The sequence below is a fragment of the Lepidochelys olivacea genome (assembly GCF_965140295.1).
Source record: "Lepidochelys olivacea isolate rLepOli2 genome assembly, chromosome: 8".
Lineage (NCBI taxonomy): Eukaryota > Metazoa > Chordata > Testudines > Cheloniidae > Lepidochelys > Lepidochelys olivacea.
Window position 1 is genome coordinate 6,488,728 of NC_140418.1, and position 27,138 is coordinate 6,515,865.

The following is a 27,138-nucleotide window of genomic DNA, read 5'->3' on the forward strand; positions in this document are numbered from 1 at the left end:
AGCATCTCTGCCCGACAGAGGCATCCGTGCCCTGCAGCAACTGTATTGTGTGTGTGTGAGCCTGGCCAAGCCTCGGATAGGGGCCAATAAAGGACATAACAAGCCAAACGTCTGTCCTCAGTTACGCCGGTGTAAATCTGGAGTGGATTCCCTGACTTCAGTGGCAGCACTCCAGATTTACATTGCTGTGACTGAGAGCACAAGCGCCATGAAAGCCAGTGTAGCTGTTGGGTGAATATTGGGTCATTTTGCCTGACGTTTTTCTTTTTTTCCTGCAGCTTCCTCTTCCTCCTCCCCCATTGATTCTGATCCAGAAGCCATGGCGCCCACCGGCAAGGTATTGTACTAGCTCCAGTCCATGGGACGTGTCGTAGCACTGGTTACCTCCTGCCGACTCCTCTGCAGACATAGAGAGGCTCAGGGATCCCCCGTGCACCATTTTGTCCTTGGGACAGATTCACTGGTTCACTCCGGTTGTTTTGTGCCTCTCTGGCAATGTAAAGCAGCCACAGTCCTGGCTTAAGGATTGGCTACCAAGAATCCATCCCATATTTTGCCAGGGGGCCATGTTAGTGAAGCTAGCACGTTGGTACTATTCACTGACCCGTCTTGCCATAGGAGTACTGGTTAACTCAGCATTTCTGCTCAGGGTGGGGGCCGTTTCTTTGTTTCACACAGCTTTAAGGCTGAGAAGCAGGAAAGCAGTCACAAGTTTGGCAGCTGGCGTTGCTTTTCATCCATGCGGCTTGAGATCTTGCTGACAGACACTGTTTACAGTCTTCGTCCTTCGGCTAGCACTCTGTATAAACACAAAGCAGACGCACAGTAAGATCCAAATGATTGTGATCTGAGTGGGGCTGGAAAGAAAGACAGAGGGGAACACAGAAGGAAAAAAAGAACTAGTAGGAAAAAGAAAGAAAGGAAAGTAGAAATAGAAAAAAAAAAGGGGGGGGGGTCAGGAGTCTCTATGGGGACAAAAGAAGTGGCGTGTACAAAACTTCTTATTCAGCCTGCGGAGGTTATAGATCAGATCAGTTCATGGCCTGCAGCCCAGATTCTGGTCTCAGCTACCCCAGTGTAAATCTGGAGCAACTTCACAGAAACCGAAGGACTGACTCCTGATTTACACTGGTCTAATGGAGATCACAGCCTGGCCCACTTCCCTGGTTTTCCAAGCAAGTGGTACGAACCCTGTTTTTAAAATGCTGGGGGTGACGGTTGTGGCTGGATGCCAAGCGTCGGTCAGGTGCTGGAAGCTCAAGAAGTTCTAATCTAGAGCTTGTTGCCAAACCTTTTGTTGTAGTGTAGACTGGGGGAGGAGTGTGGGCGAAGGGAAGGGTCACCACAGCTCCCCTAGCCTGGAGCAGGGACAGCCATCTGGGCGTGACCTTTAACAGCCACAGGTGGGGGGCTGTTTGCTACAAACCCTGCACTTATATCAGATTGAGGGAAGGGTCCTTCTGCCTGCTAGGCGCTGTCCTTAGTGGGCACTTCAGCGATCCCACTATGTCCCAGCCTGGTCTCTCATCACACCTAGAGGAAACCGATCTGGCAACTCCTCTAAAGGAGAACGACCCCCTTCTGCTAAGAGAGCAAGTCCCTTCACCCTCTGCCACCTGGCAGCTCCATAAGCCAACACCCACTCGCTGCCGAGCCCCGGAGGGGCGGAGAGGTGGAAAATCCCCTGTCTCTGGTGTCAATGAGGTCTGCACGCACCCACGCCTGTCACTGCTGGAGGGCAACTCCTGCCACCCGATCCCTCGCAGCCCCCATGGGCACCTGTGGCTTGCGCTTCTTCCCACTGCAACGCATCCCGTAGCCACTGGTCAGCGTGTGTTATGTCTCCCTCTGCGTGCCCGATCCACACAGGTTGTGGGTCTGTTAGAGCCCCTCGCTAGACAGCCCAGCTCCTTAGCTCCGGCTGCAGGGCCTTGTGCTCCTGGATCTAGAGGGCCCAGTTCAATCCCAGTGCTGGCCAAGATGGTGGCTGTCACACTGGCAAGGGGTCAGCACCACTTCACTTCCTGGGAGCATCCAGGTGTCCCCACAGGACACTTAGGAAGGAGGGGTGGGGGGGAAGCTGGCGTTCTCTCCTCTCATCCACGGGGGAAGTCCTGTCCCCAAAACAGGAGGAATCCCTTAAAGCGACAGACAAATATTCACACTGTAAAGAGAGTGACCCCCACCCCCGAGAGAGAGATGGCAAGAGCTTAGGGTGCTGGGTGGGTGAGCATGTGCACCCAGCGATCACTGGGCCCAGGTGGATGCTGAGGCTGTGTGAGGAGAAGCGAGTGAAGCTGTGTAGGGAATTCGGCTTCCAGGCAGCATGGAGCAGCCTGCCTATTTATAGCCTCAATGGCTCCAGCTGTCTAGAGGCTGGTGTGACTCAGAAGTGGGGGATGGGAGCAGGAGGGAGTCTTATAGCCTATGCACTAATTAAAACAGCAGAGCAAATGGGGGGAAGGAAGGCTCCCCTCATTCCCAGCATCTCGCTCTGCTGCTGCCCAGCAAGACAGGAAATAGGGGGTGGGGGATGTTATTGCCCCAGGAAAGCTCACTACTAGCATGGAGCAGCCTCTGCTTCCCCTCCCCCCATTCAGTGCCAAAGGGGCCCTCCATTCCTGCTAAGTGTGTATATATACAGCACAGTTTCGGGCTCCTGCGGGCTGTTCCCAGCTCTGCTACTGACGCGCTGTGCAGCCTTGCCCATGGCACTTAGCCTCTCTGTGTCTCAGTTTCTCCACTAGGCTCAGAGTGGTGTGGCTGTGAGGGTGAACAAGTTAATGTTTGTAAAGCACATTGGGACTACAAAGTGCCCTGTCAGTGCTGGGTACTATTAAAGTCTCTGCCCGAGTGGTGGACGCTGAGTGTGTCCCTGCCAGCGTGCTCTATGCCACCCCAGCTCCCAGGCAGAAAGAATTTCTGCTGGTACCTGATGACCCAGTGGGCCTCTGCTCTGAGTTCTCCCCTTAGATGAGTATCCGCAGAGAACATGCCCCACCCCCACACATTCTGCTCGAGTCGGTGACAAGCGGCTTGGCCTTGTAACGTTTATTCATGTCTCTCCAAGGCATTTGTGTGGGAAGCTGCTCACACTGGGCATAAGGGACCTCAGGAGCTTCCTTATGGGAAAGCATGGATAAAGCCTTGAATCACCCGCAACATGATCCTGCCCTAGCAGCAGGGACAGCGATCGGCATCTCTTATTAGCCATGCCAGAGGCTCTGCACACTGCCTCTGGGAGAGGATGGTGGTTAGAGCAGAGATGCCTGTACACATGTAACTAAGAACAGGCTCACAGTCTCCTGCTTGAGTCACCAGACCCTACTGTTTGCTTCTCCCCTGCTGTGGTCTCTCTTCTGTTCCTTGAACTGAGCCATTGTGGTGGTTGAGTGTTGCTAATCGGGTGTCATAGCTGAGGCCCTACTGGACAGCAGTCTACAGTTGTCCTGCTTCTGTGTTCTTGCACGAGCTCTTCTGTAGATGATTCTGCCTCTGTGGTGGCTGATTCAGCACTGGCCTGCGAGGACGGTGGCTAAAAATTAGCCAGGCACCTTGAGAGAAATCCTAGTTTCTCCAATTTGACTTGACTTCTTCATTCTTAGACTCTATTCCTCTGCTATAACTGTGCATGGTGACTTGCTAGCAACATGGTACATAGGAATTGCCATGGTGGGTTGGACCGTGGGCTCCACCTAGTCTAGGATCCCATCGCTGACCTTAGCCAGTACTAGATGCTTCAGAGGAAGGTGCATGAAACCCCAAAGGAGATAGTGATGGGACAACCTGCCCTTCAGGGAGCCTCCTCTCAGCCCCCCGTGGCTGGAGGTTGGCATATGCCATGAGGCAGGAGGCTTTGCATCTCTCCAAAGCATTTTGTTTTTGAGTGTTCACTAGAACAAATTTGGCTGGGCCTGCTGTCCATATCGATGGCCAAGCCCACCTGTAGCCTGGCTTGGGTAGTTGTGCTAGAATGGCAGAGCAGCCGCGCACGCTGGAGCAGCGAGGACTGCAAAGACAAAGGGTTAAGGGAGGATCCTGGGGCCTGATCCCTGTAGTTAGAGCAGGCCCAGCTGCCTCAGCGAGACCCCCGAAGAGGCCCGGAGCACAGATGATTGCCGCACCGTTGGCTGCTGGCCGAGCTGAGTTGCCTCGCTCCGGAGAAGGGCCAGGCTGGAGCAGAAACAAAGACAAGGTCCCATCAGGGCACAGGGAGGTGACTTGTCTGGGAAGCCCCCAGCTCTTGGTAGATCTGGGCCCTGTTTTCCCGGAGTTCCCCTGTGGAGGCTGGATGGCAAGCCCAGTGGTGGAATTCAGCTGGGTGGATCAGATGTTGGGTTTGCCCCACACGTTCACGTTGCCGCCCTCATGCCAGCTCTGGCCAGGCAGTGGAGAGGCGCCTCCAGCTGGCTCTTCCCCATTTGTTTCTCGTTTCCTCTCTCTAGGCTGGCAGGTACAGGGGCTCCGTGAAGGAGTTCCCAAACTTCAACGCGAGCCAGGATGCAGAGGCACTGTACACCGCTATGAAGGGGTTCGGTGCGTACATTCTGCTGCCGGCGCGCTATGGGCCCAGTCCAATGTCCGTCGAGTCTCCAGGGGTCTTGACGTTAGTGGCTTTGGAGCAGGCCTTGTGCGAGCATCCTGCTAATAGCCGCTGGGGCTGCACGGCCGGGTGTGAGCGGAATGGAGGGGTGACACTGGATGCCCTGGTTGTCCCTTTTCTGAAGGCAAGGGAGAGTATTAGGGGGAGAAGGCCATGAAAGCACCTCCTAGCCCTTCGGTATTGCCCCCTCCGGCGCTGGCAGGCAGTGCACATTGCATCACCTCCCTGTGCCTCCCTTGCACAGTGCATGTGTTTTCAGGGCACTGCTGCTGCCTGTTTCTGTAGGGCGCCGGAGTGGCTTCATGATGCACAAACTACCCTTCCTATGGGAAATGCCCCATAGCTTATCTTTTTTTGGGGGGAAAGGCAGGACATGTCTGCAATTTATCTGGGGGCAGGCAGAAGGCACAGCGCTTCAGTCTGGATCTGACCTGGGATAGTCTCTGGTGCCCAAGTGCAGGATTCCCATGGGGAGAGTGAATGAATGGGGCATTCCCTGTGGTAGCATGCTATGCCCCCCCAACCCCTCCCTTTCCCCAAGTGATGCCCCTGAGGCCAGTCAGTCCATTGCCCTGTTCCCAGGTAGGCCAGCTGTGGATGGGTGCACCCTGGTTGCAGCTCTCTGTCCTACCAACTCCAGCACAGAGCTGGAATCTGCTTCTGGTCCAGGCAAAGCTGGATCTTAGAGCAGACCCAAATCTAGGCAGTGGGACGAGGGTGACTGACCATGTCTCCCTGCAGGCAGTGACAAGGAGGCCATACTGGACCTGATAACATCCAGGAACAACAAGCAGAGAATCGAGATCAGCCAGGCCTACAAATCGCTCTATGGAAAGGTAACCCCAGAGAATTGGACAGTGCCAAACCCTGCTCTGTGATCCGCAGGAGAGGGAGCCTTTGCTGCTTCCTCCAAACCAGAGCATGCAGGGTGTACAGCCCCCTGCTTCACCCTGTCCCTGCCAGACTGTCAATGGGCATACAAAGCAAAGTAAAATCATTGGGAAAATTCACTAGCTAATGGTAGGGTGGGGAAAAGCCTTTGGATACCCATGGCCAGCCTGGACTCTGCCAACAGCCCTACTGAGAAGGTCGTGACCTCCTCCCAAACATCTGAGGAGGCTATCTTCATAAGTCCTTTCTCCTGGAGAGTCTGCCACTCATGCATTCTTCTCTCTCTCTCCTTCTCGCACTCCCTTCTGTGCCCGGCGGCCAGGACCTGATCGCAGACCTGAAGCGGGAGCTGACAGGGAAATTTGAGAGGCTGATTGTGGGTCTGATGCGGCCCCTGGCATACTTTGATGCCAAGGAGATTAAAGACGCCCTTCAGGTAAGGGGCAGGAAAGGGCACTCTCTGACCATCCTGGAATACAGTATGTGCTACAGGAGGGGTTCTCAAACTGGGGGTCGGAACCCCTCAGAGGATCGCGAAGTTATTACATGGGGGGTTGCAAGCTATCAGCCTCCACCCCAAACCCCGCTTCATCTCCAGCATTTAAGTGGGGGTCGCACTCAGAGGCTTACTGTCTGAAAGCGGACACCAGTACAAAAGTTTGAGATCCACTGTGCACCCTCTAAGGGCAGGTGTACTTATCCCCACTCCCCAATACAGTCCCCCAGAGGTTGCCCTTCTTGGGTGATACCCACCTGGCATCAGCGCATGGCATCTCACGTGGTGGTTGTGTTTCCTGCCTATAGGGCATTGGCACCGACGAGAAGTGCCTGATTGAGATCCTGGCATCCCGGACCAACCAGCAGATACACAACCTGGTGGAAGCCTACAGAGATGGTGAGCGTGGGGGACAAGGGCATCCCGGCTTCTCTGGGGCCAGGAGGCCAGCAGTCACTGCCCTGTGGGCAGGGGAGGATTAAAGTCAGATGGGATACAGGTTCACCAGAACTAGAACATCCCCCAATAGCCTCTTCCTGTGGGCTTCCCCCCCACCCGCCCCGCCGCTCCTGAGATAGACTCCTCCACTCCAAACTCTATGCAAGTTTCTTGGGGGCACCTCGCACATGGGTGGGAGAAGGCCTCGCGCTTCCCAAATGTTGCTGTTGCCTTTGTGCCTAATCTACCCGGGTGTCAGTAAGGCATTTGCTACAGTTCCACATGAGAAATTAGCACAAAGTGCAAGGTCATGCATCTAGGGATTCACAACAAGAATTTTTGCTATAAGCTGGGGATTTATCAGTTGGAAGTGACAGAGGAGGGGAAAGACCTGTGTGACAGGGAAGTGTTAGTACCTTTATACAAGGCACTGGTGAGACCTCATCTGGAATACTGTGTGCAATTCTGGTCTCCCATGTTTAAGAAAGATGAATTCAAATTGGAACAGGTGCAGAAAAGGGCTACTAGGATGATCTGAGGAATGGAAAACCCACCATATGAGAGGAGACTAAAAGAGTTTGGATTGTTTAAGTGGTTCTCAAACTGTGGGTTCAGACCCCAAAGTGGGTTGCGACCCCGTTTTAATGGGGTTGCCATTGCTGGCTTAGACTTGTTGGGGGCCAGGGCTGAAGCCTGAGCCCCACCACGCAGGGCAGAAGCCGAAGCCCAAGGGCTTTTCAGCCCTGGGCAGCAGGGCTCAGGTTACAGGCCCTCTGCCTGGGGCTGAAGCCCTTGGGATTTCCCCCCACACCTGTGGTAGTAGGGCTTGGGCTTTGGCTTTGCCCCCACCCTCTCCAAAGGCAATGAGGCTCAGGCTTCTGTCCCCCCTCCTGGGGTCGTGTAGTAATTTGAGAGAAGTGGGTCGTGGTGTGATGAAGTTTGAGAACCCCTTAAGCCTAACCAAAAGAAGGCTGAGAGGAGATATGATTGCTCTCTATAAATACATCAGAGGGACAAATACCAGGGAGGGAGAGGAGTTATTTAAGTTAAGCACCAATGTGGACCCCAGAACTAATAGATATAAACTGACCATCAACAAGTTTAGGCTTGAAGTTTGGTAAAGGTTTCTGTCCATCAGAGGAGCGAAGTTCTGGAGCTGCCTCCCAAGGGGAGGAGTGGGGGCAAAAAGCCTAACTGGCTTCAAGACTAAGCTTGATAAGTTTATGGAGGGGCTCGTATGACATGACCACCTACAATGGTGTGTGGCCCAGTGGTGACTGCCTGTAGCAAAAATCCCCAACGGCTGGAAACAGGACATTTGAGGGGAGGGCTCTGAGTTACTACAGAGAATTCTTTCCCAGGTATCTGCCTGGTGGGTCTTGCCCACAGGCTCAGGGTCTATCTGATTGGCAGATTTGGGGTGAGGAAGGAATTTTCCCTTGGGTCAGATTGGCAGAGACCCTGGTGGTTTTTCGCTTCCTCTGCAGCATAGGGTCATTTGCAGGTTTAAACTATGAATTCTCTGTAACTTGAAGTCTTTAAACCACGATCTGAGGAAGTCAGTAACTCAGCCAGAGATTAGGGGTTTATCACAGGAGTGGCTGGGTGAGGTTCTGTGGCCTGCAACATGCAGGAGGTCACACTAGATGATCACAATGGTCCCTTCTGACTTTAGTAGGAGTAGCTGAGTAAGAATAGACATTACCATTTTCAACCTAACCAGTATCCCTTAAGTGACTTCCCACAAGATGTCAGAACATGTTAGTATTAGAGCTGAGTGGGTCTACTATTTATTTAATTTTCTTTCTTTCTTGATATAGGAATTTGATACAGTGCTCCTGTCAGATCATTTCTAAGTTATTATCTGAAAAAAAAATTAGAGTTTTCAGTTGTATAAGTAGCCCCTGGAATCATGGTTAAAGTTTCCCCTCCCCGCAATAAATCTGAAATGGTGCCCCTGTGGGCAGGCACGGAATTCCCCCCCGCCCATGCCCAGCGCAATTGGCTTGACTGGAGCAGCCCCCCAAATATAGAAGTCAAACTAGGCCTCCGGTGTTGGGTCTGTGGGGGCGAGGGAGTTGTTGGCAGGGGGCAGTGCCTCTGAAATGGGTTTGGCTTGTTTTGGACTTGCTGTGAGAGGCAGGGCAGCTTTGATTGCACCTGAGAGGGGGTGGCATGCTGGACAGCAGCTCCTCGGAGCCCAGTGCCCCATACATCCTTTGAACCCGGGGTCTGGATCCTGGGACCCAAGGAATGTACCTTGTGTTGGGCTCCGGCCTAACCTGAATACAGAGCTGACGTGCTTTCCGTTTTCCTTTCCAACGCTCCAGCCTATGAGAGGGAGCTGGAGGCGGATGTCTTGGGAGACACCTCGGGGCACTTCAAGAAGATGCTCGTCGTTTTGCTTCAGGTACACTTTGATCTGTCCGCCCCTCCCCGATCCCCTCTGTCTGTCCGCTGCCCTCATTCCTCTGTGACTGAGGCGCTGGCCTCTTGTCTCTGATGCAGGGCACGCGGGAGGAGGACGATGTCGTGAGCGAGGACCTGGTGGAGCAGGATGCCAAGGTAAGTGTCGCTGAATTGAGATTGGCTCACTTCCCTGGCAATCACTATTGCACAGCCAGTGACTGGGAGGAAGAATGATGGGTCAGGGCCAAAGAACAAGCTTTTTATGGCACTGGCTGGATCCCCAGCCAGTTCACATCGGAGCGACGCTGATTTATACCAGCTGAGAACCTGGCCCCTCCGACTTCAGTTTTAAACACATTTTTTTTGTAGTTTATTCATTGCTCTGCTGTGTGTCTGGGCAGCTGGAAAGGGGCCCAAAGCCCTGGCTGCGGACACCCCATACCGGAAAAGTTCAGCTCTGACCTCTGGCCCATGTTTATCAGCCCTTCTTCAGCCTCTCAAATGCTGTTGTGGGCAAGAGCCACCCAGGACCTGCTTTCAAACTGAGTAGAAAGCTTCACAAACACGCATGGCTGTGGGCCAAACAGGTTATGAACCAAGGTCTCCAGCAACCAAAGGCCATTGCATCTAATTCACTGAGCCCTCCTCTGCAACTGTTACTTCCAGTCTTGTGATCCTGCAAGAGTTGTAACTGGTATTATGCACACAAACACAGACACACACACACACCAGCCTCCGTTTCCATGTGATCTCGCAAGATTGTAACTGGTTTTTTGCACACAGACACAATCAGATATAGCATGGGAGAAGGAAGGCAAGACAGATCAGATTTTGAATTGACAACGTCCCTATAGATGAAGTCAGTTAAACAAATGATCGAGCCTGAAGCATTCCATGCAGCTGAGTGAGACTGGGAAGGAGCTTTGCCTTTTTAAGCAGTGGCATTAGGGATTGGAGCTGGCACTGAAGGCAGGTGTTGAGCGTGTTCGTTCTGGGTTGCATGGCCAGGAGTTTAGCACTTTCTGACTCTGGGCTTTTGCTGCTCTTTTCGCCTCTCTACAAGGATCTTTTGGAAGCTGGCGACCTGAAATGGGGCACAGACGAAGCCCAGTTCATCTACATCCTGGGAAACCGAAGCAAACAGCATCTCCGGCTGGGTAAGCTGTTTTCATAGCGATCATGCAGTCACCAAACCACAATGCCCCTCCCTCGCTCCCCACAAAGCAGCTAGCTGGTTCTTGCAGATTCTCTGTGGATTGGCAGTTACATGCCGGCTAGTCTGGGCTCTTGCCATCTGGTGGTCACGCTTGGGAAGGACAAGTAACCGTTTTCCATGAGATCTAATGAATCTGAATGGAGACCCCGGTGCCCATTCCGTCTCTGGCAAAATCTTATCGGGGGTGTTGCTGAGGGAGCCCTGAATGCTCAGGCCTCATGGCTGCAATAACTTGTTCACCCCAAGAGATTTTGTTTCTGTAGAAGTGCTTCATAGCTTTCATTATTGTCATTGGTGCCTCCGCTGATTACAACCCACATCGGTGAGTCGGCTGCTGGGTGGTTGCCTTAAAAGCAGACTTGCTGTGCACGTGGTAGAGTAAACCAGCCGCTGGATGGCTGCCTTCGTGCTGTGGTGTCCGAATGACTCGCAATCTGGCTAATGCACAAAGGGCGGGAGTACATCTGTCTAGCCCACTGGGAGTGTGTGTTACAGTGGCGGTGGAGCAATTTGTATAGTCGGGGTGCTGAGAGCCATTGGACATGACTGTAAACCCTGTATATGATGGAAACCACTTCAAGCCAGGGGGTGCAGGTTACAGGGACCCTTTATGCTGGTACACAGAGGATATGAGTGGTTACAGCCCCAAGCTATAGGGTTTGGCGGTTTTAGCTCAAGCTGTAGGAGCCCACGCTTTTAGTTCTGGAGGTCCCCGGTTCAATCCCCAGCATGTCAGCTGAAGATTTCAGGTGGCTGACACATTCTCTGTGGCCAGTGAGGGTGTACCACAGGGACAGCTGCAACCCTGGCATATGGCAGTGAAGAGAAAACACAACAGAGCAGTTCCTCCTCCCACGCAGCAATGGGCAGGGTTACTGAGAACACCTGGATGCTCTACGGCCTCTTGCCAGCCAAACACCTAAAAGGCAATAATCCCTGCCTCTGAGAGCCCCCAGTGTGCAGAGTGTTGTCTGCTCCCCCACAAAGGCGCTGGCCTCCATTTCCCCCGCCTGTGGGCCATGCCAGTGTGGCTTGTGACGGGGCCTCTCTCCTGCTTTCACCCCACAGTCTTTGACGAGTATCTGAAGATTTCCGGGAAGCCCATCGAGGACAGCATCCGGGGCGAGCTGTCCGGGGACATTGAGAAGCTGATGCTGGCAGTGGGTGAGCTGGTGCTGTCTTGTGGAGGGGCAGGGCTGGAGGAGACACTCAAGCCAAAAGGGTCTAATGTGGGGACTTAAAGTGAAGGGCCCGTTTCCATATTTTGACAGCTGAAGAAGAGACCTGAGCACTCTCTGATACCGTGATCCCACTGACGTCACCTGGTGTTGTGGGTGCTCAACCCCTCTCAGAAATGGGCCACTTTTATTTAGGTGCCTTAACATGGATTATGGGGCCTACTCCAAAGCCCACTGAAGTCCATGGCAGAATTCCTGTTGGTATCAATGGGCTTTAGATCAGGCCCCAGGTGCCCATCTTGAGGCACCCAAGTTTGAATATTTGATGCTAATCCCTGTGGAAAAACACACTGGGTCCCCCCACGTATACCAATGTGGGACTTGCCCGACTGCATGAGGCCACGGTCTGTCAAGTCTGGTGTCCTGTCTCAGAAAGAGATTCTGGGCGGACAATCAATGCAAGCCCAAATCCTGCAGTCCTCCTTCAGTCCGTACCCCCGTTATTGCAGGGGGTAAGGAAGGAGGAAGAGCTGTGAGGTCCCATGTCTACAGGAATGACCTGTAATCTGCAGCAGGAAAATAGAGCTCCAAGATTTGACCCACCATTAAAAAGACCTTTACCAGCTATTACCTCACACCAGCATCTACAATGCTACTCTCATTTCCCTCTAACTAGATTAGCCGACAGCTGTGACATCTGAGGCACCACAACACAATAACATCCTGGCTCTTTAGTGACCACTGTCCTGCGGGTGGGTTACAATACACCTTAGAGGGGTACCACTGTCCTGCGGGTGGGCTACAATACATCTTAGAGGGAGACCACTGTCCTGCGGTGGGCTACAATACATCTTAGAGGGAGACCACTGTCCTGCGGGTGGGCTACAATACACCTTAGAGGGAGACCACTGTCCTGCGGGTGGGTTACAATACACCTTAGAGGGAGACCACTGTCCTGCGGGTGGGCTACAATAGACTTTAGAGGGAGCCTCTGGAATTATACTGGGAAAGGAGGAAAACAGACCCGGTACAGAGAGAATAACTGAGGCTGGGGAATCTGGGGCGGGGGGGTGGTTTGGGAGCAGCATCTAATGTGATGGTGGAGGTGTGGGGGAAGAGACCAGGAGCCTGGAAGATTTGAAGGAGTCGGCTGTGTCCTGAGCTGGGGCATTGTGGTTTGAAGGGCTAAGGAAGCCACTCTCCTCTGCTGGCCAATGAGGTCACTGGACTTTTGTGACTCTTCTTGTTTTTTTCACCTTCATTGTTTCTCCTGCAGTAAAGTGCATCCGGAGCACCCCAGAGTACTTCGCTGAAAGGCTCTACAAGGCCATGAAGGTGAGTGGTGCAGGAGGTTCTCAGGAGCCCCAGCTCCGCAGATGCTGTGTCAGGGAAACCCCACAAGCGAGGCACAAGCCCCGTTTACTTTAGTCCGTGAGAGGCAAAGGGGCTCTCTCTTCCGGGCGCAGGCCTGGCAGGGTTCTAACACCCGGGCGGGTGCAGGGAGAGTTCAGCAGAGCATGGGACAGAGGGATGGGAGCAATCTGGGCAGATTCATTCTGGCCATGGAACTCCTAGCCCAGGCGAGCATAATGATACTGTGCTCATTGCTCTCCTCTGAAACTGAGCCCTAGGAGAAGATTTGCACAGCTCCAGCTCCAGGAGAATTAACCTTGAAGAGGCTTGGGGACTAGCAGTGTGCATGAGCAGAGATTCTGACAATGGGCCACAGGGACGTTGGCTAGCTGGCATTCGGCTGGTTTCGCAAGGTACTGGGAGCCCAGCTGGGTGATTAGCGCAGAGAGAACCGCCCCCGTCCAGGGTTTCACCTCTTTCTCAGCTGGCGAATTGTCTGCAAACAAGTTGTGACTTTCTGGCATGATTGTGTAACTAAGCCGTGGCCTGTGGGGCATCCATTCCAGGGGCTGGGGACCAAGGACAACACGCTGATCCGCATCATGGTCTCCCGCAGCGAGATCGACATGCTGGATATCCGGGAAGTGTTTAGGACGAAGTATGAGAAGTCCCTGCACAGCATGATTAAGGTAAACAGAGGGCACTGCCGGAAGAATACCCAGTAATTCAGCTTTGATCCCAACCACATACGTAAGGAGAGACATGGTGCCAGGGAATCCCATCCTTGCCCCATCTTTTGACAGTGTGGGGAGGGGCGGCAGGGAGGAGGGCTTGGAAAACCAACAGGAGAACGTTGGGGAGCTGTTGAGGTTGATTTTGGCTTTGTGAAAAAGCCTCTTCTCTGACGTGCAGAACCCCTTACTCCCCACTCGCTGCTGAGGCAGCTTTAGGGAGAGACTCTCCAATGCTCCCTGGAATCATCCTTCAGGCATTTTTGGAAGGCTCTGACTAGATTTTTTTTCCCCTGTTGGTCAGGACACCCCCAGAACTGCAGTGAGCTTTGGGGCTCCACCGCCCCAGGCTGGTTAAAGCTCCACCTAATATGTTGCCAAACTGATTTGTTCCTGAATCCACAGTGTGTTGGATGGTGGCACCCCCACCGGCCCCTCTCTGCCTTGTGCCTCGGCTTCCTTTGGAGAATGCAGACAGGAAATCCCCTCCCGCTCATGAGCTACTTTGTGAGACCCAGCGTCACGCCCACATGACCTGCTCAAGCTAGACAACGCCGGCTGAGGCCTGGCTCCGCGATGTGGCTAGAGGCCCATCAGCGAGGTCTGCCCTGTGCAAGTGTGTGGTTTTAGCGTCTCCCTCTGCCTCTTCCTTTGCAGGACGACACGTCCGGCGAGTACAAGAAGGCCCTGCTGAAGCTGTGTGGGGGAGACGATGAGTAAGCACGCCCGCTGCACCCAGTGCCTACCTTGTACTGTCCCGCCAGTTTCCGTCAGGGTCTATGAGGAGGCCAGACACTAGGCTCTCCAGCCTCCTTGACTGGAGCTCCGTCTGGGGCCCACCGCAGTCCAGGGAAAGGCACGCAGCGCTGGTCTGGTGCCAAAGTGGAGCGTCCACATCATGGGCTTGATCCTCTTGCACTGACGTCAGCAGGAGCAGGTCCCGTAGTCCACATGGTCAGCGCAACCAGAGGGGTTGTAGTCCTGTCCCAATCCCCTAATATCCCCCTCCCCCCGAATCGTTGCCTCTAGGGGCCCCTGTCAGACGTTGGCTTTGGGGGCAGCCCCACCTGAGCTGAAGCATTTGTAGCTGCCTGGTCCATGGGCTTGAGGGAGCTGCTGAAGGGATGCCACGCTCTCCCGTATCTCCAGCTTGCATTGGCACGGGGCCCCCTCCACATCTGCAGCGGAGTCACTCTCCCACTGGTGATATGCCAGCGTGAAACAGCCTCCTTTCATAGGAGCTGCCCCTGAACGCAGCTGTAAAAACCCAACCCAACTCCCCCCACCCTGCAGGGACGGGGCCATTGTCCAAACCCATGTGAGCCCCAGCACCGGCAGGCACCTTCTGATGAGAAACCAGCCTTGTTCGCAGTCCTGCGGTCCCCCCAGCGGCACCCTATTGCTGCCAGCTGGGGGAAGGCAGGGACGTGACCGGGGGAGCACAGCAGATGCAGGATATGGACTAGAGTGGGTCCCATGCTGTAAGCAATGGTGGGGAGAATGCTTTGTCCTTGTCCCCCCAGTGCTGGGTGCAAGGAGCAGAGGAACCTCCCTGCCCTGTTCCCGGCCCACCAATCGCTCAGGTTCTGGAGCCAGCGCCTCGTCACCTACCAGTGACCCAGAGCGCAGTGAAGCAGCTGAACAGCAGATGCAGTGTCAGCTTAGTGAGCTGGCAGCACCCCGCGTCCTGGCAATGCTAGTGTGAAACACACCTCCGCCCCCAAGGCTCAACTCACCCGCCTCATCTGGTTGCTTTATCCTGACAATGCACAAAAGCCCCACTAGTCTCTCAGCAGCTCTGGGTCACATTAAGCTTCAAGCTGTGGGGAAAGGGCTGCAGATTTGGGTTGGGATGCTGGCTGATTTGTCCTGAGGGGCATTTAGGGACTGGGTTAGAATGGTGGCTGATTTGCACCCAGGGGCATTAAGAACTGAATTGCAGTGTCAGCTGGTTTGGCTTGGGGGCATTAGAGATCAGGTGATAGTGTGGGCTGGTTTGGCTTGGGGGCACTAGAGATCGGGTGATGGTGTGGGCTGGTTTGGCTTGGGGGCACTGGAGATCGGGTGATGGTGTGGGCTGGTTTGGCTTGGGGACATTAGAGATCAGGTGATGGTGTGGGCTGGTTTGGCTTGGGGGCACTAGAGATCGGGTGATGGTGTGGGCTGGTTTGGCTTGGGGGCACTCAGCGGTTGGGTTATGGTGCTGGCTGATCTGTCCTGTGTTGGTGAGTTTCCCCAGTTGCTCACTCTCCTTGTGTCCTATCCCCTCCCATTTCAGCGCCGCAGGTGAGTTCTTCCCTGAAGCTGCGCAGGTGGCCTATCGGATGTGGGAGCTTAGTGCAGTGGCTAAAGTAGAGGTCAGAACCCACTCCAATCCCTCCTCCTCTGTTCCCTGCTAGCTTGGAAATCACAGCTTCCTCCCTCTGCGTGCTGGCACCTTCTAACTGGCTGCTGCCCTGGCCAATCGGATGTCTTTACCGTGCATATTAACACCAGGCTTCCCTGATTTGCAGTGATGAGTTAACCCCTGAGGTGCTGGATGCTCCCCCATGCCCAGCGGCAGCACGTGTGTCTACTAACACATGTTGCTAACACTGAAATGCAAGCCTGGTGGATCCGGCTGCATGCTGGTGCTGTCCAGTGCAATGTCAGCACAGTTCACTGCGTGCAACCTGCAGGCTGGCTTCGGTGCCTCACGGAGGTCCCATTCACGTGCAGCAGTGTGGCTCAGGGGGCCTCGTGTTTACCACATTAATGGTGTTGCACTGATGAGGTATGGTGAGGCATCCCAGGGCTATGGGGGGTGGTGATGGGGGTGGACATGCTTTTAACCCCCTGAGGAATGGCAGCGTGGCAGACCATCTAGGAACCTTTTCCAGATCTGGTGTGTGTGACCAGGGGGCTCTGTCCCCAGCAGCGAGGCTGTTCAAGGAGCCCCACAGAAACATTGCCTGGCAGAGTATTACATGAGGAGCAGAGTTGGGTTGGGTGGCAAGGACCTTCCCAGCCCAGTCAGCTTGTGGAGGGAACGGATGGCTCCGTTCCCTTTGGTGGGAGCTGCATGAGGACACCCGAGGGTAGAATTTGGCCTAATGCAGGAGCAGAAAGACTTTCATCCCGTTTGTGCTGCTGACTCCCAGTTCTCAGCTCTGTCTCTTTGCCTGGCGTGTGAGGTGGTGAAGCCTAGTCTGGCTCTCAGGCAGCATGACGTGAGGATGGTATTTATACAAGCAACAGCACCTCTTCTTTGGGGCTTCTTTGGCTATTTTCTTCCCTGGGGGCCAGTATCTGGACACTGCTGGCTTTGCATCCACACACAGACCCCCAACTGCTTTCTAATCCCACTATCTGCTTTGCCTTTGGCTTGCTGGTTAGCACGCCTTCTCCTCTGTTTCTTCTCCTGTCCTGGCCCAGTGGGCTTCTGGATTTAATCTAAAACCTCTTAACATTTCTGCAGCTGAGAGGAACCGTGCGCCCGGCTTCAGACTTCAATGCTGATGGTGATGGAAAGGTGCTGAGGAAGGCAATGAAGGGACTTGGTAAGTAGGACACTGTGGGCACTGGTGGAAGGTGGGAGGCCCTGTCTCCTCTGTCTTCTGGGGAAATGTTCCACTCCCTAGTGGATTCTAGAGCAGAAAACCCATGAAGGACTGAGGCTATCTGAATAAAGATCTAGAAACCTAATTCTGCAGATCGACTGGAATGAAGAACTGTCTGCATTAGGCTCAGGCCACTGGAGTTGGAGCTGCGTAGAGTGGAAAGCTTGTAGTGAAGGATTTACTCAGAGAATTTGGCCCATTTTCCATATCGCTGATTGTCCCTCAACAGACGGACTTTGTTTTGCATGTTTTCTGCAAACATATTTCAGCCTAAAAGGCATCTGCAAACTCTTCACGCCAGGGAGTATGCCTTCAAGCGTTAGAGATTTGCACGTGTGTGACGGATCACGAAAGTCATGTGATTTTTTTATGTGCCCCCCCCCCCCGCCCCTACCACCACCACCATTGAATGGCCTAACTTTTAGAAGCTCCTACACCCAACATGAATTTTATTTAGTTAGGGAACAAACTCTGATTCCTGAGTAGACGATTCTGGGCCATGGGCTCCAAATCCACTTCCCATGAACACCTGGGTTCCTGCACTTTGCTTGTGCACATCTTTGTGGAAAGGAAACAACAGGAAGAGATGAGCACCTGGGTGACTGAGATGTTTGTGGATAGTTGCTCTCAATTCACCCAGCTCTGGTCTACAAGTAGGAAGGAGAGGGGCTGTTTGGGGTGGCCCAGGAGAGGTGTCAGAGGATGTGATGAAATGTGATCAAAGGGAAATTTAGACTAAATATCAGGACATGTCCTGCCAGTGGGATCTTCTGGAGTGTGCTTCTCTCTCTGGACAGCTAAAGCCCATCTCTTAGGTCATTGAAAATTAGACTGGAGAACATACAGTAGGGAACAACCCCTTCACTGGCAGGCTGATAAACTAATCAGGCCCTTTGGTGTCTACATTGAGGAAAGTGTCTGGGATACCTGACACTGGTTCAACTGACTGTGGCTCTCAGAGTTAGCAGTATAGACACTTCGACTCTGGCTGGAGCCTGGCGTCTGAAACCCAGCAAGGGGGGAGGGTCTCACAGCCCAGACTCCAGCCCAGGTCTGTACGTCTGCTCTCCTATTTGTAGCCTTACGAGCCTGAGCCATAATGCCATGGCTGACACACTGTGGGTCAGGAGGAAGCAGGGTTAATGTCAACCTAACAGTTAGCTGTAGCCTCACCTTTCTCCTCGTAGGGGAGAATCCCAGAATCGTAGCTACCCGAGCTAGAAAAGACCCATTAGACTTTCAGTGGGATTTAGGCACCTAAGTCACTTTTGAAAATGGGACTTGTCCTTGTCTAGACACTTGAAAATTCTCCCCCCGCGTGCTCGTTTGTTTTGCTGGCAGAAGGTGCCGTTGCCAGCTTTGCTCAGCTCTCTGGTCAGGTTCTCCCCCGTGGCTGGCAGATGCTGCACAAGCACCTCTGGGGAGTGCTGCCGATTTGGGGTGATCGTGTGACACCACTGCCTTGGATGTCATGAGCATAGTGTCCCAGCCATTCCAGACTGACTCTGAATACCAGGCCTGTTGTTAGAAACGGCCTTAGGGTGGGGAAGGCCTCTGCTCCAAGCCCCTCGCATTCCTGCTGAGAAGGGTCTAGATAGCAGGGCTCCCAGACCCCTAGAAACCCAACTTCCCACCTCACAGGCCTTGTGGCAGCAAACACATCTCAGGAGCTTGGACTTTGCTGAGTGGCCCTGTCTAGAGCCTGGACTGGCTCAGTCTGTGCCTGCCTGTCCTCCAGGCCCATCCCTTTAGTGCGAGGTCCCCTGGTCTTCACATGGGCTGGTTTCTGTGTCATTGCAGGCACTGACGAAGGTGCCATCATCGATGTGGTCACACAGAGGAGCAACGCCCAGAGACAGGAGATCTTGAGAACCTACAAGTCTCACTTTGGCAGGGTAATGACGCTGGCTCCTTTCCCCTACCGCTTCCTGCCGCCTTCCCTTCCTTTCTGCTCTTTCCCTTCCGTCTGGTTGCTCATTTTCACCTTCTCTTTCCCCACTACTGTCTCCTCTGTCTCCCCCAGGTCTGACAAAACTGTGAAGGGTGGGGGAAAGACTCAGATAGAGTTCAGCATCTTTGTATCTATCCCTTTCCTGTGAGAGAAATCCCAGCCAGGAAGGAGTTGGGTCTTTAGTGGAAAGCCCTTCTGTCCGTTCTCCCCAAATAACCCTATCATTAAGGGCCATATTTTCAAAATGACCCCAATTTTTGGATGCCTCAAGTTTTGAGTGTCCAACTTTAGACAACTTGGGGTTTGATCTTCCAAGAACTGAGCTCATGCCTGTGAAATGGGGTCTCCTGTGGGGCATCCCAGAACGGAGGCACTCATAATGAGAGGAGACACTTGAGAATTTGGGCCTAAATATACTATTTCCATGTCTCCATAGTAGGTGCACTTCACACTCATTGATGGACTTTCTCGTCATGCCACCCAAAGTGCGGAAGTATTTAGTCCCTTTTTACAGATGGGGCACTGAGGCACAGGGTAGCCTAAGTATTTGCCCATGGTATTTCTTCTTTGCTCCCCTCTCTTATTCCTGCGTTCTGCACCTTTCCCCTTGCTGGCCAGCAGGGAGCACTGAAGATTAGGGGATAGCTGTGACTTCCTCCATCACTAGCTGCTCTGAGCTGTGACTGGTGAGGAAGACAGAGTTAAACATCTTGACATCCATCCCCTTTGCAGGATCTGATGGCCGATCTGAAATCAGAGCTGTCGGGAAGCTTGGCCAAGCTGATCCTTGGACTGATGATGACTCCGGCACAGTTTGATGCCAAGCAGCTGAAGAAGGCCATGGAGGTAAATTGTTCGGTCGAAAAATTCTCCACAGCTGTGTCTGAAAGTCAGACATGGTGCTCCCGCTGCACTCTAGCCAGGCTTCCAGAGCTGCATGGCCAATGCACGGGAGCAATGCCATAGGGTGGCATCTTTCATCCAGTTGGCGACTTCCGTTTGCTTCTCCTGTTGCAACAAACTAACAGGGAGAGAGGCAGGGGACGGGCCCAGACCCAAAGCAGAAATAATCAGAATACCTAGCTGTCATACAGCTCTTGTCATCAGTAGATCTCAAAGCACTTTACAAAAGGGGGTCAATATCATGACAGGTGGGGAAAATGAGTCATGGGGAGGTGAAGTCACTTGCCCATGGTTATTCAGCAGGCCAGGGGCAGAGCTGGGAATAGGACACAGGTTCACTGAGGGCCCGTGCAATGCTCTACCCACGGGGCCATGCCAGCAGGAGTTTGGGATAGGAGCTATAATGGGAGGGAGAGCAAAATGTGACAACCTGGGACAGCACCATTTGTCAGTGAAGAGAGAGAGCAGCAGCCCTGGGTCAGATGCAGCTCAGAGACTTGCTGTGGATCCCCTGTGTCGTAAATATCCCCACCCCAACAAGAAAACATGATGACGATAGAGAACCTATCATCCTACCATCTCCAGAGCCTGCTGCAGCTCTCAGCATTTGGAACAGCAGAGCTTCCCTTTAAAAACTGAATGGGCACCTGTAGGATTTTCAGGGCAAAAGGGATTTTTCTTGCCTTCTTGAATCCTGAGAGCTCTTCAAGGACCAGTGGATCACTGAATGCCTAACTGCAATGAGAGAATCCCCTGATAACTATGGGGGAGAGGAACCAAGCCAGCAATCCAAGGAGAATAGTTTCTGTTTGCTGTGCTGTGAATTAGTCATGACTTGCCTTGAGGTCCATAAACACAGCGTTAGGTGTCACTGTCTTGGGGGGTTCTCCAGACTCCACAAATACAGAGGAAATAAACAGAAATGAGGACATAGCAGCAGGGTATTTACCCTGGAGTTACCATGTGCTTATGGATTTTGTCTCGTCAAACAAAGCATTGCTGTGATTAAAGAGATCTTCCTTATTGTGTGACTGAGATGATGTGGAAATGCCCAGCCTGGAGGGTTTTCATCCTAACTTCACCAGCAACATCCCTCTGGAAGGCAGTTCCCATCCTGCAGTGTGCTGTTGGTTGCTAACGTAGGGACGTGCTGTTCTCTTCCCTTTGTGCTTCCAGGGGGTTGGCACCGATGAGAACATTCTCATTGAAATTTTGGCCACTCGGAACAATCGGGAGATCCAGGCTATTAACGAGGCATATAAAGCAGGTAAGGAAGCTGGAGGAGAGATCTTAGAGAAATGCCGGGGGGAATCTGCATGGGCAGTGAGCCTGGGGAGAAGAGGGCTACATTTCAGCGTTATTGAAAGTGAGGGACTCAAGACCGATGCTGCCCAAGCTCCCCCCAGCACAGCTCTGCCGGGGTAAGTGGTCTATGAACCACTGCTGCTCCAGGCTTGGGTTCCTCACACAGCTGTATGAAGGCCTGAAGCCTTCTAGGCATGGCCAGCATCTCCCACATGGCCCTTGCCTCCATTCAGGAGCAATAGAAATGTATGAGGTGCTTGGCACAAGTCCTGGATTTCCTGCATCTCCATCCTCGGCAAACGGGATCCATGCCTGCCTACCCAGGCTCTTGTCTTAGTGCCCATCACCATCGCTTCTCCCTGAGCGTCTGTCATGAGAAAACAGGAGAGCCCAGGATCCAATTCCAAGCCCCTCCCCTTCTCTCCCAAACACCCGCTGCCCTGGACCAGGCAGCTCCATCCGTAGTAACTAGCAGTACATGCCCGTCCTGGAGCCTCGCCATGACCCAGTTACATGACTCATGTCCTACCCTTGCCTCTCCTCGCCCACTCTTCCTCCATCTGGCCCTTTCGTTATGGAATCTGTGGAACAAAGGGCTTGTCCTTTTCCATGTGGGATCCAGGTGAAGGCTTTTCAGCCAGCCTCCAATTCCGAGCACCCACTGTTCCGTGTCCAAAACTGTGCCTGGAAAAGCTATTGTGCGTCCATTTTATGTGTGCAAATAAGGCAGCTGGATACACAGGCCGTAGGTGCAAAGGACTGCTCTCACCTGCCCTGTTCCAGCCCCGGGGCCCGTGTGGCAAGCATGATTAGCTGCCTGAGCAAAAACGGATGCGTAAGCGGAAGGCGGGGACTGATTCTTTGAGGTGGAATGCACATTTATATTGTGTTTGTTTTTGCACTCCTTCCTCCTCAGCATATCACAAATCTCTGGAGGATGCGCTGAGCTCTGACACATCAGGACACTTCAAGAGGATTCTTGTCTCCCTGGCTCTGGTAGGGTCACTTTTTGTCCAGTGTGCTTTGTTTATGGGACTCTCGTTTTCCAATCTAACCCCTCGCAAAACTCCAGTTTCCTCATAGCCCCCCTTCTCCCCAACAGTTAACAGGGATGTGGTTGTGTTTCTTCAGGTAGAATCTAAGACAGCTTGCAGAACTGAGGAATACACCAGGATGCCTTGGTGTATGCCCTTTGGTTGGCTGTACCCATTCAAATCTTTCACTTCTAGCTCCTGTGGCCTATAGGAAAGCAACATGCCAAATGGTCACGCTCTAGGGCACGTTTTTTAGAGTGGGGAACGGAGCTATAAATCCAGACAAAAATGTCTCTAGAGTCCCTGGGCCAGATCCTCAGCTGGTGTCAATTGGTGTAGCTCTACTAAAGCCAACCTCCTGCTCTAGGTCCATGATGCTGTGGTGATTGACCCCAGCTGCGGATCTGGCCCCATCTTGTCTCTATTTCTGAGATGGTAACTGAGTGCTGGACAGGAAATGCTCAGGGCTCTCAGGCAGCCTGTCCTTAGCAAACAGGACTTGGTGATGCTCTATCCCAGCTGGTCAAGGAGTGTTGGAGGAAACGTCCTCTGTGCCCACATGCTGGGGTGGGACCGGAGATCTGACTGTGGATGGTCCTGGAGTCTTTGTGCCCCAGTTAAACTCCTGATAAATATACTGTCACTGCAGAGAACAGGGAAGATCTGGCGAGCCCGGTGACTTAAAGGGACATTGCCACGCAGATGGTACCGTGGACTCTGGTCCTCTAATTCAATACGGAACAGGCAGCAGCAGCGCTGGCTTCCCAGCCCCATCCATGTGTGTCAGGTGTCTTCTGGAGAGACTCCTGGCAGTGGTGAAAAGGGAGTACAGGCCCCAGGGTGCCCATTAGTGCTAAGTGCGTGGCCTTTGGGATGTAGACTCACGTGCATTAGGAACCAGGCAGAGGTCACCAGACAGTTGTCAGCAAGCCAAGGCTTTTGCCACCAACCATGTGAAAGACTCTCTCTGCCACTGCTAGTAGCCTCAGCCGTCCAATATTGTTTGGGTGGGCAGCCGAGACAAGGACCCTTCCTACTCTGGGCAGACATTTCTTCCAAGATCCTTTCTCCATCACTGTCATGTTTAAACACAGGGCAACCGTGACGAAGGAGGAGAAGACCTCACACGAGCTCATGAAGATGCCAAGGTGAGAACTGCACCGGCAGGCATGCACACATGCTCACAGACGTGGGTGTGGGAGTGGGTGTTATTTATCAACCTCTCCTTTGCTCCTTGGATCTGAGAATGCTCTGTTTCTGTTAGGTTCCCTGCACCCAGCGCTGAGGTGAAGGGCCTTCAAAGAGTTTGCGTTGCTTAGTAGCTCTTCTTTTCCTAACCTAAAGGAAAAATCTCAATGAAATTTTCCATGAGAATTGTCTAGCTGGGGCTTGCAGAAATCACATCGTACTGCTAGGAGAACTGGGAGGAGTTGTGGGGGCGGGGCTTCCTTTTAGAATTTAAATCAATCATTTTATTAGTTAATAAGAGGTAGAGTTAGTGAGCTGGTTGGTGTCCAAGGCCCTGAATGAAGAGCTGTAACGTGTGCCAGTCTGCCCAGAGGTCCCTGTGGCATTGACTCAGATAGACTGTTCAGACCATTCCTGAAGGATTTCCTTCCTGGGTTCCACAGCAGCTCCACGCTGGTTAGTGCAATTGCTGGCTCTTTCCCTGTTTGTCTCCTGCCTTCGCTTTGCTCCTTCCGCCTGCCTTGAACGACACCAGCCGCTGCACTTGGAAAGCCAACAAAGCCAAAATGTTCAAACTGGGAGCCTAACATTCGGCACCTAAACAAGGAGCCTGGTCTTCTGAGGTGCTCCAATGGGAGCTGTGAGAGCTTAGCACCTCTGAAAATCAAGCCACAGCTTCAGGTGTCCAACATCAGGCCCCCGTGTTTGAAAAGACTGGCCTTCATGACTCAGATGTTCCCATGCGTAAACCCACAAGAAAAATGCCCAGTGAAGCAAAACCATTTCTGGGACAAAACTGTATGTTTGGGTAAAACTGCCACCCTCGATTTCTGCAAGCCCTAGTTCTAATATCCTGGAGCCGTTGCTGTGGCCAGAGCTCTGTAAACATACGTGACGGCTACAAACCATGACAGAAGACAAGGCCCCTCTCCTGAGAAGTTCCCAGTCTGGCACCCTGGATTGTAAATGTTCTTATCAAAGGAAACATCTCCTTACCTCCACCACCACCACTTGGCTGTTCAGAAGCTAGTTGGCAAAATAGCCACCATTTTTCCGGGCCACACAAATAAAAGTCAGATCCCCCTGCGGGCACCACTGCTGCAGTTAGCTTAGGAAGGCTGTCCCACGGGGAGAAGCTCAGCGCTTTCGCTTTGCACAGGCTGGCACCAGTGGCTGCTGTGGTTTGATCTGTGGGAGTTACCGATCCCTTGCGTTCTGCTGGCAGTGACTCCAAATCTCAGAGTGGAAGGCAGCTGAAGCGGCTGGGCTGCACCTGGTTCCTAATCTGAATCAACCAGGAACTGCTGAATTAATGATTTTCAGCACCTAAACCAGCCCGGGCTTGCTTCAAAGGTCCCTGGTCCCCAGTGAGCATGGCACGAGTGCCCTGTTGGTTCGTCACCTGGACCCAGTCACGGTTAGCCTGGTGGGGGTCAAGCGTGGAGACCCCTTGGCACAGCTCTGCCCTCCACAGAGCACACACTTCAACTCCCCGTGACAAGAATCATCTCCCTTCTCCCCCACCCCCTGCACTGCACCAGCTGGAGCGCCAAAGCCTGTTTAAGAATCTCACTGGCCTGAACTATCTGAGGTGGCTTCCAAGGGCTGCGTGAAGAGTCTGCTGCTGCAATGCCTGTGGACACGGCTGCTCCGTGTAGGGCGACCCGATTTTATAGAGAGAGTCCCGATATTTGGGGCTTTGTCCTATATAGGCGCCTATTACTCCCCACCCCCTGTTCCGATTTTTCACACTTGCTGTCTGGTCACCCTAGCTCTGTGGCCCCGCCATGTGCTGCTCTCTGTGCTTGAAGCATGGTGACATGTGCCTTTCATTAGCATGGCTGGCGCTGTTCTCCTGGAGGACGTTGTTAGCATTGCTACCAGCAGAGGGGGGGCTAACATCACAACTGCATGTCTGTCCTGTGCGGTGCTTCACTCGGACCTGCTGCTGATTGTCCCGGAGAAAGAGAGAGGCAGCGATCGGTGGCTAAAATGACCTATGCTGAGCAGATGAACTCCAAATCCCAGGCCCCCATTCAGGCCATTCCAGCCAAACTACTCCCCATGGCTCAGTCCTGGAGGAATGCACGGGAATAATCTCCCATTTCGTCAGATAGCAAGACCAATGCCCTCCCCGCCCACGTGGGCTCAGAGAGGGCAGAGTAGGTTTTCGAGGCTGGCAGAAGAGAACAAGCATCGCCATGTATTTTTGTGGGCCACGGTGTGTGTGGAACATCTTCTCCCTCTCACTGCACCAAGCAAACCCCCTGACCTCCTCCCAGTTCCTGTGGCTTGGCCTTGCATCACCCAGCTCCTCTCTGGCATGTGCACAGGTGGCCTGTCACGTCCTCATTCCTCCCCCTCTCCGGGTATGTCCACACTGCAGTCACGGGGTGTGATTGCAGCTCACGTAGACGTACCTGAACTAGCTTTAATCCAGCCAGCTCAGGTACCAGAGCAGTGAAGTGGCAGCAGCCTCACGCTTAGCCCTGTAATTACCCTGGGTTGGGCAGCCTGTGCTGAAGCGCGCACCACCGCCTTCACTGCTGCTGAAGCCGAGCCAGTGAGATTAAAGCTGTAATCACCCCCTGGGACTGCAGCCCAGACATTATCTTAGCCTGCAAGCTCTTCAGAGCAGGGGCCTTGTCTTCCAGTGTGTTTGCAAAACTCGGGGTGCTTTGTTGGTGCTCTGTGAATAATAATGATGGGCAAGGATGGTGTCCCTAGCCTCTGTTTGCCAGAAGCTGGGAATGGGCGACAGGGGATGAATCACTTGATGATTCCCTGTTCTGTTCATTCCCTCTGGGGCACCTGGCACTGGCCACTGTCAGAAGACAGGATACTGGGCTAGATGGACCTTTGGTCTGACCCAGTAGGGCCGTTCTTATGTTTTTATGCTCCATCACCCTGCTGGGAGATCACCACTCCCAACGGGATTTCCACTGTGCGCGCCATTCTCCTCTGCCCCACACGAGGGCCCTCTCTTTAAGGGGTTGTTAGCAGAGGAGGGGCAATGGAGTTTTCTATATTTTACCTAATGCACTTGTGAACAGCCTGATTGCCTGCCCTGGTGACCACTGGCATTTTCAGCAGCCAGGGAAGCAAAGGGAATGGCCAAGCCGCTCAGTGGCCAGAACGGTGGGTGCCTCCCCAGGCAAACACGAGTCCTCTTCTGCCACCCTTGCCTCCTTCTCTTTCGGTAGGGGGGAATGATTGGTGCCTCCCCCAGGAAAGGGGGTGTGCTGCACATCTCTGACCCTGTTGCCTTCCTCTTCCCCTCCCCTCTCTCTTTCTCTCTGCCAGGTGGTTGCTGAGAGCCTGGTGAGTGCCTGCCCTTTTATTCTTTGACCCCCCATCTGCATGATTAACAGGATCCTACCTAGTTTGTTTGCAGTGCCGGAGGGGTAGGGGGCAGTGAAAGCCTGCCCGCTGCACAGCTGCAGGCTCCTCCTAGGGGTTCTCTGTGCAGGGAGCTCTCCATCTCGTTCCCATGGACCAAATCCTGACTCTTGTCTTTGTCAGAGCTCTCCCTCGACGCCAGCTGGGGAATTTTGCAGGAGTGCAGGCTCCAGGCCTGAGCCCATGTACGCATTGTCCTGGGGGAGCAGCCTAGGCAGTGGTCCAACTCCTCAATTTCTCACACACACCCCCTCCCAGAAAGTCCCAGGGGAACCCAAGTGACAAGACTGATGATGGGTGTCTGGGAAATGTGAGTAATGGCAGAGTCCCGGGGCAGTCCCAAGTCACTTCAGAGGGAGCAGCACTGTGGGCCCAAGCAGGGGAGACATTTGCTGTGGGGAACAGGGGCAGTTCCCCCCACACCTTGGTTTATTCACACAAACT

The 27,138-nt window shown here is 53.4% G+C and overlaps 1 protein-coding gene across 2 annotated transcripts in view; it reads left to right on the plus strand.

The window, feature by feature from the left end:
- The window catches only part of ANXA6 (annexin A6), a 37,821-nt gene that overhangs the window by 6,254 nt on the left and 4,429 nt on the right, over window positions 1-27,138 (plus strand). The window contains exons 2-21 of one of the 2 annotated variants that reach the window (XM_084636993.1): window positions 279-337; window positions 4,446-4,536; window positions 5,345-5,439; window positions 5,817-5,930; window positions 6,299-6,389; window positions 8,759-8,838; window positions 8,937-8,993; window positions 9,901-9,994; window positions 11,122-11,217; window positions 12,508-12,566; window positions 13,151-13,273; window positions 13,973-14,031; window positions 15,594-15,672; window positions 16,773-16,854; window positions 18,715-18,809; window positions 19,598-19,711; window positions 20,945-21,035; window positions 21,990-22,069; window positions 23,202-23,255; window positions 26,599-26,616. In XM_084636993.1, coding sequence (XP_084493119.1) covers window positions 320-337; window positions 4,446-4,536; window positions 5,345-5,439; window positions 5,817-5,930; window positions 6,299-6,389; window positions 8,759-8,838; window positions 8,937-8,993; window positions 9,901-9,994; window positions 11,122-11,217; window positions 12,508-12,566; window positions 13,151-13,273; window positions 13,973-14,031; window positions 15,594-15,672; window positions 16,773-16,854; window positions 18,715-18,809; window positions 19,598-19,711; window positions 20,945-21,035; window positions 21,990-22,069; window positions 23,202-23,255; window positions 26,599-26,616 — 1,590 coding nt within the window. In that variant the 5' untranslated portion in view covers window positions 279-319. The remainder of the gene's footprint in view (window positions 1-278; window positions 338-4,445; window positions 4,537-5,344; window positions 5,440-5,816; window positions 5,931-6,298; window positions 6,390-8,758; window positions 8,839-8,936; window positions 8,994-9,900; window positions 9,995-11,121; window positions 11,218-12,507; window positions 12,567-13,150; window positions 13,274-13,972; window positions 14,032-15,593; window positions 15,673-16,772; window positions 16,855-18,714; window positions 18,810-19,597; window positions 19,712-20,944; window positions 21,036-21,989; window positions 22,070-23,201; window positions 23,256-26,598; window positions 26,617-27,138) is intronic. The other variant, XM_084636994.1, reaches the window with a different exon arrangement.